General features: G+C 58.3%; 1 protein-coding gene across 1 annotated transcript in view; it reads left to right on the forward strand.

The window, feature by feature from the left end:
- Positions 1 to 8,129: 8,129 nt before the first annotated feature.
- TSPEAR (thrombospondin type laminin G domain and EAR repeats) overlaps positions 8,130 to 13,909 on the forward strand; it is a 124,275-nt gene continuing 118,495 nt past the window's right edge. The window contains exon 1 of the mRNA XM_074342442.1: positions 8,130 to 8,805. Coding sequence (XP_074198543.1) covers positions 8,721 to 8,805 — 85 coding nt within the window. The 5' untranslated portion in view covers positions 8,130 to 8,720. The remainder of the gene's footprint in view (positions 8,806 to 13,909) is intronic.

Consider the following 13,909-nt stretch of genomic DNA (forward strand, 5'->3'; position numbering starts at 1 on the left):
TGACCCCAGGGGTGGCTGGGTCACGACCCGGGCCACCTCACTGACCAGGCAGAGAGACGCCAAGCCCACACGGGCAAGAAGGCGTCGTCAAGACAGCCCCTGTGCGAGGCTGAGAACCCACAAGCGCCCCAAAGCCCGTTTCTACTGGAGCTAAGGCTGTGCACTCACCACTTGGAGACTCGCCCCCACTGGCACAAAACTGACTTTAAATCCAGCGCATGGTGCCTCAGGGCCAGTGTTCACACACCCCGTGTTCTTGGAAAATGTGGTTTTGAAAATGTCTCAAGATGACAAGGATCCGACACCAACACAGAGGCCAAAGACTCTGATATGGGGCCAGACTGGGCCCAACTGGCCATCAGGGAAGTGGCCAGTGGGTGGCCACCCTGAAGCCCACACACTCTTCTCTCCAGGTGGGAACTTCTGGAGGCTTCCCTCCCCAGGCTCCAAGGTCCTGTGTGGGGAGGGTGGGGCCCCAGCTCCTCAGGTGCCCAGGATCCAGCCCCAGGGAGGCCTGCTCTGCCTGCAACGGGTGGCTGCGGGCCCACAGGCTCACAGACCCCACCCCCCAAGCGTGGGCGGGCCATGCTTCTCCATCCTGCTCTGGGCCTCCCAGGGCCAGCACTGAGAGGGAGGGGATGAGTCGCCAAAGCCTGGCTTTCCGCACCCCTGAGTCTGCAGGGACCGGTGGAGGGCGGGAGCCGCGGGGTCCCCGGTTGCAGGGCGGAGGGCGGAGGTGCACACCTCCCCTCCCGGACTTGGTGATTCACATCAAACAGAGGTCCCTTTGTTCCTGCCGCACTGCGAGTGCACATGGGGCTTTCTTGCTTCTCCGGCCCCGCTAATTACAGCTCTGCCTGCACCCCCCCCCCCGCCCCGCACCTTTGAAGTGGGTGCTGCTGCCCCGCCGGCCTCGCACCCGGTAATTGCAGCTTCCCTTCAGGCCCAGTTGCTAAGTTTCCCTTGCTCTTTTCAGCAGGTTGCTGGGGAAATTACAGTGCAGCAGCGAGTAGAAGGGAAAACCTGTGCTTTTATCGGGTTTAGATTAATGTGGGTTAACCTGTGAAGAATTTTTTAAGAACATGCTCTGTGTGGTAAGGATGGGCTTTGCCTGGAGGTGGGAACTGGTGCCCCGGCAAGCTGGAAATGGCAGGCTTGGTGACGGAGGCAGAGAGGCAGCCTGGGGCCCTCAGCACTGGCCGAGAGGTGCCTTCCGTCCTTCACAGAGCGGATGTGCGGCGTCCCCGGTCCCGCCTTACCGCGCAGCAGCCACAGGAACAGCGCAGAGCAGAGGGCCCGGCCCGTCAACACTCCCGCATCTGCTCCTTTTTTATAACTAGTTAACAAAACTAACTCGAGTGACTGTATGAATGCAGCGTTTGGTATGTGGAAGGAGCCAAAAGCCAGCCAGTGGGGGAAAAGCAGGGACAGGCTTCCTTCTCAGCCCTCCTGCGCCCCTTCCCACGTCTGCTTCTCCGCAGGAAGGCGTGACGAGCGGGGTCCTCAGGGATGCCTACCCCCGCGGTACACGTGCTTCCCGAAACAATTACCTGGCGCTGGGACACGGGGTTGGTACTAGAAATTCAGTGTGCCTTCCTCCGGGCGGGCTCCTCGTAACAGGGGGTCCTTCCCCCTTTCTGGCATGGATTCCATATTCACAGCAAAAAAGCGCCAACACTGGGCAGTGAGACAAAGATGCAACTTTTCTAATGATACAAAAAAACATGCACCACAACCAAAGTAGCAAAACACATTAAACAAACTCCTAGAAATACACAAACTTGTGGATAAAGAGGAATAGGAGGAATGTTGCACACCAGCGGGGGGAAAGGAAGTCGAGGGCATACAGTGATCACAAACACCCACGCCCCTGACGGCGTGGCGTCGGAGTTTATGATGCAGCAAGGGACAGGGTTTCCGGGAGAAACGGAAGAGAGCGGAGAGCTCACACGCACACAAACGCGCTCAGCCGGAGGATGGGTGGGTCTGCGTTTACTGCCGGTAAACTGCTGCATGGAGGGAAAAATGCGCTTGTGTGCTTGTAGGTGTATAAATGGATGAGGGTCCCAGACTGAAAGGAAGAACACAAAGCTAATAAAATGTCAGGTCTGGAAAAAACCTAAGGAACTGGTGAAACATCATTTAACAAGAGATTTTCATACACGTCTATGTAAGAAAACCCAGGCATTCAAAGGATGAATGAATTACGTGACTTCACAGCAAACCTTAAAGTAAAAGTAAAGAAACACAAACTACACACGTTAAATACAAGAGCACAATCGGAGGCTTGGAACGGATTAATTTTATTTTAAAGAATAAGGATGTAATGTTAATTCTTCGGCAGTAAATTGGAGAATTTAGAGGAAGTGGGTGATTTCCCAGTAAAACAGAAGTCATCAACATAAATTATGAAGAATGAAGAATAAACAAACATAAAAGAAACTGGAAGTTTGAAACATTTCTCATTGAAAGAGTCTCAACCTGGAACTTAAACTTGGTCACTGTATCAGCTAATCGTGCTGGATTCATGGTATTTTTCTTAGATATGATAATCTCATTATAGAAATGTTGGAGCATGTCCTTGTTTTAGGAAACACATGCAGAAACACCCAGAGTGAAGGTCATGTTAACAGTTTACACCCAAGAGGTCCAGCAAGGAGAAGTGCTCACACAGGCACATGCAGATGGGAGAGCGGAGCATGTGTGACACAGGGTCACCGCCTGCCACGTCGAAGCACGTTTTCTGTCAAATTTGCTGTAGGCTTGAAAAGTGTTTTAAAAAATTGCAAAGGGAAGAAGGCTGAAACGCTCTTGCAAACGAGGCCCAGTTTCTCGCCAGGAGACAAGTGTCCAGACCAGGACGTCTGGAAAGCACCAGATGACTGTATAAAGCTGGCGTAGCTTGGCGTCACCCATGATCAAGACAGTAAGCTCGCTAGTCGACGGCACACGTTGAAGCCTGGTGCCCCCAGCCTGGGGAGGAGGGCAGACATCATTCAAAGGGTCACCTGAACAAGTGACCAAGACCTCCTGTTGTGGAAAAATGTGTTACAGCTCAGTGTTACAGCTCGGTTGTGCCAGCAACCTGGATCTGGGCGAGAGACCAAGCGGCACTCGGAGAGCTGGAGAACTCAGGCTTATCACACGAGCGGGCCCAGAGGAATTAACATTCCAAGCTCTGGACCCCATCTGTAGGTCTACACAGGCCTTTAAAGGCTGCCAGTTTTACACTTTGCAACATCATATGCAAATAAAGTATAACAGAAGTTGACCAACCAGGAACAAGCTTTGTAGAAATGGACCAATCAGGAGGGAGAGAAATAACCAATCAGGAGTGAGCTCCATACAAATGAAGTAATACAAATGGACCAATCAGAAGTTAGGGAAGTGGACTAATCAGAAGTGAGAGTAATAACCAATCAGGAGAGAAGGAAGGAACCAATCAGAAGTGAGCTCAGGGAACCAATAGAATTTTAGGGGTAAGTAAATAGTTTCAGAAGCAAAAAGTGAGCTAGAGCCTCTGGGCCAGGGAACCGGATGGTGCTGGCAGGAGAGTAGTGGCCCTGCCTGCGGGTCCTGCTGGTCTTTTTATGGGGCTTCCCGCCTCACTCCCTGAAGGAGAGGCACTCAAGGTGCTGAGAGCTTCTGCAAGGAGGCCCCCCAGGAGTTAATCAGGCTGAGGTGGAGGTGCAGGGAGCGGGCCCACCTGGGAGCAGCCACGGGTGGGAGGAGGCACATCGCAGACGTGGGTCTGACAGAAGCCCCAGGCGTGTGCGTGCGTGTGTGTGCGTGTGAGTGGAGGGAGACCTGCAGCTGGGTGGAGGGCAGGGCCACACCTCAGGCTTGGAGGCCACACTCCGATATTGTCTTTATTCTGGGCCGGAAGCCCCCGATGGGAGGCCAGTCAGGCCAGGCTTGGGTTCTGAGAGGCCAGGTCGCTAGGAGCAGGTGCAGAGGCCCGGGGGGGGGGGGTGTGGAGACGGGACGTGGCTGGGCAGCAACAGTGTGGAGTGAAGGTGGCTGGGCCGGGAAGGTGGGGGTGGGAGGCAGGAGTGTTTGGGGTGAACTCAGTGGGACTTCCTGGGGTGGGGGTGCCAAGGATGAGTTCCCAGTTTCTGGCCTGCACCCAGGACGGTGCCTGCTCTGAGCCAGGGGCACAGAGACCCTGGTAGGACGCCAGGTGAGTATCTGCATGTGGCCTGACGCTGGGCACAGAGGTGTGGGCTGTGACACACAGCTCTCAGCCTGCAGCGCCCGGGGAGCATCTGGGGCCCAGCAGGCTGCCTGGGAAGAGAAGAATGTGGTGCGGAAGCAAGTGTTCTAAATGAAACGTTGGGTCAGGTCTGCAGTGAGTCAGGAGAAAAATGTACCCTGCTCCTGTGTGTGTCACCCCGGGAGGGTCAGGATGGCTCAGCACTTGGAAAAGGACCTTGTGATGAATTCCACCGACAAACTTAAAAAGCTAAAATAGAAAATCTGCAAATCATATTAATCGATGTACAAAAGCATCTGACAAAACGCAGCAGCCATTCCTCCTCTGAGTAAAAGAGGAAAAGAAGAGTAATTCTTTAACATGATAAGGCTTCCAAACTCGGCGGCCAGTCTCACCAAGCTTGGGCCTGAGATAAGCCCAGGGCTGTCGCTGCTTCCGACACGGCTTTGAAGGCCCTGGTTTGTGCCGTAAGAAGAAGATAGCCTGGTGCACACGCTAACGCAACAGGGCCACAGTTACTGTTACTTGCAGACAATGTTCGTCTAGAAAAACAAGAGATTGTAAAATCACTTACTAAATTTAAGGTTGCTGGACACGAGATAACTGTACAAAAATGGACCAGTCTTCTTTATATGAGCAGTAACCAATTACAGGTGGAAGTGGGGGTTTATGTTCACGATGATGATAAAATTATAAACTTATAGGACATTTACAGGAGTAACTTTACAGAAAAAGTATAGGATCTCTATAGTCAAAACTGAAATTTGAGGGATGAATTTATTTCAACTTCGGAATAAACAGACACACATATCCTTGAGTGGGGAGACTTCACATCATAGAAAGCCCGTGTTCTGAGTTTACTCTGTGAACTCACTGTCACTCCAGTAGGTTTTCCTGCAATGCTTTTTGCTCGTTTGTTCGATTTTCATTTGGAAGATGAAGGTAAGAACCAATCATTTTTTAAGTTCGTATAAGAAAACACGTGAGAACTGCTCATACATTTTTGAAAAGGGAAAACGGGCGCGTGCACCCTTCGTCTCTGTGTGAATGCTTTCCATAAACCCTGTTGTCAGAATCACGTGCTGGCAAAGGAGAGAGACAGACTAGTGGAACCGAGATTAGTCTGACCCCTCTGGACTGGACATTTCGAGATGGTGGGAGGGGGCAGTACTTAATAAACGGTGTGCACACAGCAGCCTTCTGGAAACAGAGTCCTACTCACTGAGTTCCAGTGTTCAGGACCACACTTCGGATGAGCCGGAGGGCGAAGCACACAGCAGAGCAGCAGAGAATGCCCACATGGCTTAAGGAGAATGTTGCTGACTAAATAAAAAATTGAAATACCTGGCAAAAGACAAAATCATCAAAAAGTATCAAAAACAAAACAAAACCATTTAAACCAAAGCATCAAAAAAGAAATCATAGGGAGAAAATATATGCAGTAACCCTTTAGCAGACAAAGGGTTAATGGCCCGACCATCCAAAGAACTTTTCTCATGACAGGAAAACAAACTCAGTCCCTTCTTCAGTAACCCAATGAGCCCTCTCTTCTTAGATCACTTTCGAAGTGACTTCCCGCCTGCATTTCCCGGAGACTCTGAGCCTCGCCTGCTCCGGGTGAGTCAGTGGCTGATGAGCTCACAGCTGGGCGCCAGGTGGGGGCCCGGCCCAGGTGGGGACCTGGCCCAGGAGCAGCCAGCCCGGCCATGACTGCTCACTGTCCGAGCTCGCCAGGTCGTCCCAAGTCGATCTGGACTCGCTGTCACCTGCCAAGTGTTCTCTTCTGTTCCCCACAGACCTCTCCAAGCATCCTTAGGACAGCGGTCATTCAATTCCGAATTACAGCCTATTCCCGGAGAAGCGTTTGTGTCTTTAAACGATTAAAAACCACGGGAGCTTTAATGGTCTGCGTAAGTGAAGGGTTAGTTGGGGGGGGGGGCTGGGCGGAATCAGCGCATTTCTGTAACACGAAGTCACCATTTCAAATTTCTCCTTTACCTGCCACATCTCCCGGTTGCCTCGAGAAGGCATCGCCGCTGTTTGGGATGCGCTGACCAGCCCCGAAGAGGCGAGGATGCGCTCGGGCCACACAGAGATGGAATTCACCCAGCCTGCTTGCCGGGAGGGAAATCCCTACAATGTAAGGTTTGTTCGGGCAGGTTCGAACAATCACAGAACTCGCTCTGACCTATGAGACGGTGGCCGGGCCACCTCTGACCTTCGCAAGCTCATATGTCGTAGCGGGCTCCTGGGACGCAGCTCCGTGACTCCAGTGCCTGTGATGTGGGAGAGGTGGTTTCCGCAGCAGAGGAGCTCGGGGGACCCAGGGTAGCAAATTGTATGCAGCTTTCTTTGCTGCCGAAGCCTCAGTGACATCGGCTTGTGGGAGCGTGTGTCCCCGGGGAGGGCCCGTGGCCCTGCCCCTCTCGCAGGGGCCCTGAGAGCCGGTGTGCCTGGCCACCCCGGCGAAGCGCTGCCCCATGGGGACCACACCCCGTAACGCACAGGACGTGCCGCGGGGGTCCTCTGGCGGCGCGGCCCGCAGACGTGGCACCAGACTCAGAGCACGCGTGAGGCTTGTCCAGGGCTGCACAGGGACCAGGCTGGACGGGAAACTCTGAGCTTTTTCTGCGTCCAGGCACATATTTTTGCCGTTTTCAAAATGGGTAACTGTTTACTAATTAACCCTTGTTAATCATCGAGAATCTTCCTGGTGTTACTGGATTAAATGTAACAGAAGAGAGATTTTTTGGAAAGGTTCAAGGTAATGTGATTTTGATTTTTCAGATCTGGTTGTTAAAAAAGAAATACAGGAGTGGGTACAGCTCAGTGACAGAGGGCGTGCCTAGCACGCAGGAGGCCCTGAGTTCACTCCCCAGCACCTCCATTTAAAAAAAAAAGAATCAATCTAATTACTTCCCTGCCACAAACAGAACAAAAAAGTACATGATTTTACTTTTATCAAACTGCGAAGGTCAGCAAGAGCCTTGGGGTCAGAGGTCAGTGGTCACGTGGCGAAGTCTGTGGCGCCCCAGCGACGTGGTCTGGGCTTGTGGCCCTGCGCAGGTGCCACCTGCCCGTCCTGTGGGACGTCACCGGTCCTGGCCTGCCTGCCCCTCCACCCCCACCCAGGGCCGCTGTGAGCTCAAACTTCTCATCAATTGAGAAAGAAAAGAGAAGAGCTCGAGTTGTTCAGTTTAAACTGCTGTCTTTTCCGCAAAGACCAGGCCTTCTCTCTGTGGGGGGTTGGGTCCTTCCTCTCACCAGATGATCTGTGCTGGGTCTGTGTTTCACAGCCCCCAGGATCTGGGGCGGCAGAGTCTGAGTGCCCGGCCGGTCGGGGGTTCAGGGTCCAGGAGCAGGGGCTCCCTGCAATGGGAAGGGCCCAGGGTAAGACGGGCCTTGCAGGTTTTCTTCATATGGACCCGGAAAACCGGGACCCATGACCAGGATGCAAACCGTCCGTGTGTGTTCAGACAGAGGGGAGGGAGACAGTCTCGGGCCACGCGTGGAGGCCTTTGACATGCCCCTCCCCCCCTTCCTCTCCGGCTCCCCCACCCCCGCCTCCCAACAAGCCCTGACCCGGGTAGGGGGCATCTGTGCCCCCGTAAATGCCTTCTGTGTCACCATCCTCTGCGTAGACCTCGGAGCTGGGGCTTCGGGGCAGAGCTTGGGGTTCAGGACCAGCCGCTGCCCGCCATCTGAGACAAGGAAAGGTGCCTCTCAGGGCCCTGTGCGCCCAAGCCCGTTTGTCTGTGCACTGTCTCTGAGAAACAGGCGGGCAGGGTGTCTCACGAAAGAACCACCACGCGTGATAACCGTCCACCTGGGGCAGACTGCAGGTGGACTGACCGTGGTTTGGGCAGGTCAGACCCCAGTGACCAGGAGCCTGATGAAATGAACCACCCGCCTCGCGGCCACTCCCCTCCCCCGGGCGACGCTCGCGTCTCATTAGCTGTTCCCTTGAAGGACTGACTTCCCTCCGGAGGGAAATTCCTGAAACCCAGCAGTTGACAAACCCACACACCCTCCGGAGGGCTGGGCACCAGATAAAAGCCCTCCACAGGAGCCCCACCCTCCCGACGGCCACTGCCGGCCCGGGACCGCGGGGACTGCGTTGGCTCTGCTCCCGCCCGCCCCCCACCTGGTGGCCCGCGCTCGCACCCCAGAGGGGCCTGCACAGGTCCTGGGGCCTCTGGCTCGCTCTCCACCCTCCTGGATGCTTCACTTCTCTCCTCCTTCGGGGAAAAGGCGCTTGGCCAATGACTGATCGCAGCCTCGCAGGTGCTGGCAGCTGTCACCTGCAGGACGGGACCCCGCGCAGCTGGAGATAAGGAGGTAGAGCAGCCCGCTGCCGCCCGGCTGCGCGTCGCCGCCCCTGCACGGCCTCGGGGATGTGGCCCCTGCAGTGACCGCCGGCAGGGCCGACCCAGGTGCACAGGAGCAGCTGCTTCCCGGGCGTGGGCGCGTGCGGAGCCCTGGATGGAGCTTGGGACCGGGGCCCCTCATGTCTGTCCTGCTGGCCCTGTGTGTCGCGCTCCTGCCCCTGGCGACCCCAGGCCGAGGCACCCGGCAATGGGAGCCCTGCACGGGTAAGCGGGGGACGTGGGGTGGGGCGGGGATGCGCCGGGCTCCAGGACGGTGCTGCCCTTTCCGCGGCTGGTTCAAGGCCACCGGTGCTGGGCTGGCTGGGGAGCAGCCGGGCTTGGGCTTCGCGAGGGAGGCGGCGGAGAAGACGAAAGGGGTGGCGGCCGTCACAGTGGAGACGTTGCGGGGTGGGGGCTCCTTCAAAGAGTTAACCTCCCCCACCCGAGGCCCTTCGCAAGTACTTACCTGCTGGGCCTCCCGGGGGAGGCCTTGCACCTGCCTGAGGAATGAAGCGCAGCCGCTGGCGGGTCCCTGTGAGCAGAGCCCAGGCCCGCGCTGAGCGCAGCGCAGCACAGAAACGGCAGTCTGGGCCGCGGAGAAGCCCCAGGCACGCCCCCCTCCGAGGTGGAGAGCCCTGTCGGGGGTGGGGGGCGTTCCGATCCTGCCTCCCTAGGAAGGACGTTGACCTGCCGGCCGCCACGCCCGATCACGCCTTTCTGGAGCTTCTCCCGGGGGACTTTACGTACCACACCTAACAGTAAAGCACAGAGCGCCAGGGACGGGAGACCCAGGAGCAGCAGCTGGGCTCGGGGACGGGAGTGAGTGTTGGGCGCGTGCGGCCTCGTGGGAGCAGCAGTGTGGGCGGCGAGGGAGGCGTGGAGGCAGTGTGTGCGCGGGTCCCTGGGATCCTCCGAAGTCCCCTGCATGTCACAGCTCTTTGCTCTGGCGGCACTTGGCTCCCAATGATGTGACCAGGAGCTGACCGATGATGTCCCCAGTTCGGAACACTGGCCTGCGTGGGTTGGGGGTGGTCCATAGAGGTCCCCAGCTCCCCAGGGAGCAACCGGGACGTGCGAGTGGAGGTGAGCAGGCCCTGGGGCGGGGGTGTCGGGAAGGACTGAAGCGCCCGCTCCCGGGCCCTGAGGCGGCCGCGCCTGTCGCAATCACAGCCTCGGGGTGGGTGGTTTGCACGGCGCAGAAGCCAAGTCAGCCTGTAGCCATGAATCCCCATCTCCAAGGACAGACCTACACGCGGGGTCCAGGGTGCAGCGTCCTGAGCGCACGGAGTCTCCCCGGTGGGGGTGAGTCAGAGACATGTATCTTCATGTTCCTTCAGCGCTGGGAACAGAATCACCCTGCATCTGTAATGATAAAGGTTATTTATAAAGCCCGCCCCCTCTCCCTTGAAGGCACGTTGCAAACAGTTAAAAGATGACCTAGTTGCACTGGCAGGAAGGAGGGAAGAAAGATGAAAGCAAGTAAGTAGTCGTGAACTAAACCTGGAGTGCTCCCGAGGCACTGGGGAGCAGCCGGCCAGGACACAGGCAGTTAAGGAGGTCGCCCTGACGCACTCGGGTGTGGAAGGCACGGGTGTTCACACCGGACAGTGTGTGCGGTTGGGCTTCACCTTCCCTGCGCCCTTGCTGGGCCTGCGCACGAGGCGCCCAGGCCTTGGCTGTGACCGCCCCGGGTTTTGAGATCCTGCCCCCCGAGTCTGCGACCACCAGCCGGTGGCCTGGAGTGTGACTGTGGCAGTGAGGGCCTCAGGGCCTCTGTGCCCCTGGGCGCCATACCCCTTCCCCGGGGGCGCTGTGCTGGGGAGGGGCTGTGCTGCGGAGGGGCTCTGCTTCCAGCACTGTCCAGTCTCTCTCTGCCCCGGGGCACAGACTCACTTAGTAAGCAAGTAAGGTCGCTGGAAGGCTGTGGGTCACTATGGGCTGGGATTTTCAGGTGTCCCCAACCCAGCGGAGCAGTGGAGGGAAGGACTGGACCTTTGCACGTAGAAAGTTAACCCCATCCAGGTGACGGTGGGGCGCCAGAGTGGCCCAGGAGCTGGGGGAACAGGGGATGCACGTCTGGGGGGCTTCAAGTTCAACAGTGAGGAAGCCTGGGAACGGAGAGGGGGCCTTGTGTGGACACGGAGCTGGCCTCTTCTGCCCGGCCTTCATAAGAACTGGACAGCAGGGGCTGCGTCCTGACAGCTGAGGTGGGCGTGGGGCCTGGGTGGGGCTGGTCGGGAACCTGTGGTCAGAATCTCGCAGGTGTACTGGTCAGTAGGCTCCAGGGCCCCTCCTGCAGGAGGTGGTGTGGCCCGTTTTGCCAACGGGGAAATTGAGCTTACGTGTCTGCCCGGGGTCTGGTGTGGACCCTCTGATGAGGGGTGGGGCCTGGGGCCTGGCCCGTCTACACAGGTGTGTCTGAGGATGAGTCAGGTCTCAGAGAGCCTCAGTCAAGCCAGAGAGAGGACCCCGGCAGGCAGTCAGCACAAACGAGGTGGCGGGGGCCAGGTGGGAGGTGCAGCTGGGGAACCAGCTGTGGACACAGGACCAGACTCAGGGTGGAGGACGGCAGGGGAGAGGCTCTGGAACACAGCGGCCAGGGCTCAGGGCAGGCATGTGCGTGTGGGCTGGGCTCCCCTGGGATGAGTGGCCGGCAGGGTTCTGGGCCGAGATGCCTTGAATAAGCTGTTGGCCCCCTGACCCCAGAGCCAGCCTGAGTCTTCTGATCCTGAGACCCCTCTGCTGCCCCCCTGAGATGGGCCAGCTGCCCTGGGACAGAGGGTGCAATACGATCGTAAGACCTTCCAGCTCCCACAAGAGGCCCACCACTCTGGGGTGCCTGATGTGTGTGGTGCCAGGAAAGTGGCAGGGGTGCCCTGCGGGGGACAGCTTGGTGGCCCGAGTTCTGAGCCAGGATCTCGGTCAGGGAGTGAGTGGTAGCTGCAGGCCGAAGAGCCTTTGTCCACCCCAGACTCAGCCTGTCCCAACCCAGTGTCATCTCCACGTGGACAGGAGGCCAAGGCAGAGGGGTTCTGTGGGGCGATAATAGGGAGAGCAGTACCCCAAGGGGCTGGACACTGCTGGGTGCAGGGGGCGGGGCAGAGAGAAGGGGCGGGGTGGGGGCTCGGAGCGGGGTGACCTGCTGCTGGTGTCAGAACCGTGTCCTCTGTTAGCCTGGAGACAGTCAGAGGCGGCTTCTCACCCAGGAGTCGGGGTGGTGCTGAGGTGTCTGTACCTGATGGACGTGGCGCCCTCGTCACCCACCTTCCTTCCTTCCTTCACTCGCTCGACACCCTTGTAGGGGAGGCGCAGTCACACCGTTTTAAAAGCTGCCCGGGGTGGGGGGGCCACGGTGGGGCGGCTCCCAGGAAGTCCTCCTCCCTGCCCTCCTTAAAGCATTCCTTTAAGGAGAATGCTGCGGGAAAGGCAGGTGGGAACGCTGGGGCCCGCCGGCGAGGCCCCAGTCACTGCCGGGAGTCCTGTGTGGGCACGACGCCCCCTGCTGGGCTCACGCCGCCTGGCGCAAGGCCCTTGAGTGGTCTGCAGTGAGGAAGCCGCTGCTTGTTTCCTGGTGGGCTGTGCTTTGTCCCCGTGGGAGTGGCTTCCACCCTGTCCTCTGGTGCTGGCGGCCGTGAGGCTGCATCTGCGCAGCTCCAGCCCCAGGCCGGCACCCTCGGAGTCACGCCCCGGGCACCCCTGGAGCTGGGCACGTGTGCGTGTGTCACAGGGAGGAGAGGTGCCAAGTCGGGGTCGTAGGGGGACTGAGGCCAAAAGACCCACTTCACCTGCTTGACGGCTTTGCAGGGCTGGGGAGTGGTGGGCAACTGGGCACAGACTCCCCAAAGAAATAATGAGGCTTTTTGTTTTTGTCACTTTTAGCAAAAGTCCGTACATGCCATTAAATGAATGACCACTCCCCTCCCCGACCCCATCGATGCAGGTCAGTCACCTGTGCTCTGGAAGAGACCCACCTCACCTCTCACCGCCCTTTCTCCAGAAACAAGTCTTCAGAACAAAGCAGGCTTCACTGGCAAGCACAGCAGAGCCTCCCCCCGGCCAGCTCACAGCCCCGCCACACGGAGCCCGCACACACGGAGCCCCACCACGCGGAGCCCCGCCACGCGGAGCCCGTGCGCTGTGACCCTCACACCGTTCCTTTTCCAAAAATTCCCATCCGTTAGGCCAGGGCATTGTCTGTCTGCACAGAAAGTAGGAAAAAAAGAATCTTCCTTTTTATAATGGGACCTCACACACTATATGCTGGTTCTATGGTTTTGAATTTTAAGAGGAAATCATGGATTTCCAGGCAGCCTTTTTCCAGGATAAAATCTAGGAAACCCCCAGGTCACGCTTCTGGGACTGGAGGCGCCTCCCACGCCCCACCCCCACCAAACACCAGGTCAGAGGCCTCAGCCCTCAGCCCGGATCCTCCCACCCCCTCCAGCCCCTCCCTCATCTCCCCTCCCCTCCTCCCAGGTGGGTTCTGAGCTCTGGGCTGGAATCGGCTAGGGCTGGGAGGGCGCCCACTGCTCTCCATATCCTGAGTCTGGGGGAGCACCCGGGACCACGACCACGCTGATGCCTCATGCGCCCCATCCAGAGCTCTGCTCAGAAAGCAGAGGGAGAGGTGCTTCTGACCTGAGAGCTGGTTCCTCCCTGCCGGCCTTGGTCCTTGGAGAGGCTGGGGCTTGGGTGGGGGACGCCTCTGTTAGCGTCTCACCTTTCATCCCATCCCGGGTCGGGCCCGGGAGTGGTGCTGAGGAGGCCCAGGCAGCTCTGCGCTGGGGGAGGGAATTCGTGAGAGTCTCCAGGGAGTCAGGTCTGATGAACATCTCAGGCAGTGTCAGGGACACTCACCCGCCCACCGCTGGGAGGTGGGCGGGGGAAAGAATGCCCGCCTCGCCTCCAAGGTGACTCCACGGATGGTTTGCTGCCCATGAGCCCCCCTGCCCCAGCTCGGGCCTCTGGTGATGGAGGGGGAAGGAGAAGCGACCCCGAAGGCTGCCCACCTCTGGGTGGGGCGGGGCGGGGCAGCTCCGACTGCCTGCTCCTCTTGGGCTGGCTGCACCACGAGGGCCTCGCCGGTGCACCCGCTGAACGGGGGGGGGGGGGGGGCGGCTGCCAGCCTGGAGGGTCTGCGGGGCGCGAGGACCAGGGTCGTCCTGCGCTGAGGGGAGGGCGGGCAGTGTTCGTGCACATGGATGTGAGTGCGCAGGTGTGTGACTACGTGGGCGTCTGTGCCCACGCAGGGAAGAACCCAGTGCACATCCACGCAGGTAGCCAGGTTCTGGTGTCTTTTTGGCCACGTGCCTTCCAGTGGTTTCTGCAG

This window comes from Camelus bactrianus, chromosome 1, assembly GCF_048773025.1.
Source record: "Camelus bactrianus isolate YW-2024 breed Bactrian camel chromosome 1, ASM4877302v1, whole genome shotgun sequence".
Classification (NCBI taxonomy): Eukaryota; Metazoa; Chordata; class Mammalia; order Artiodactyla; family Camelidae; genus Camelus; species Camelus bactrianus.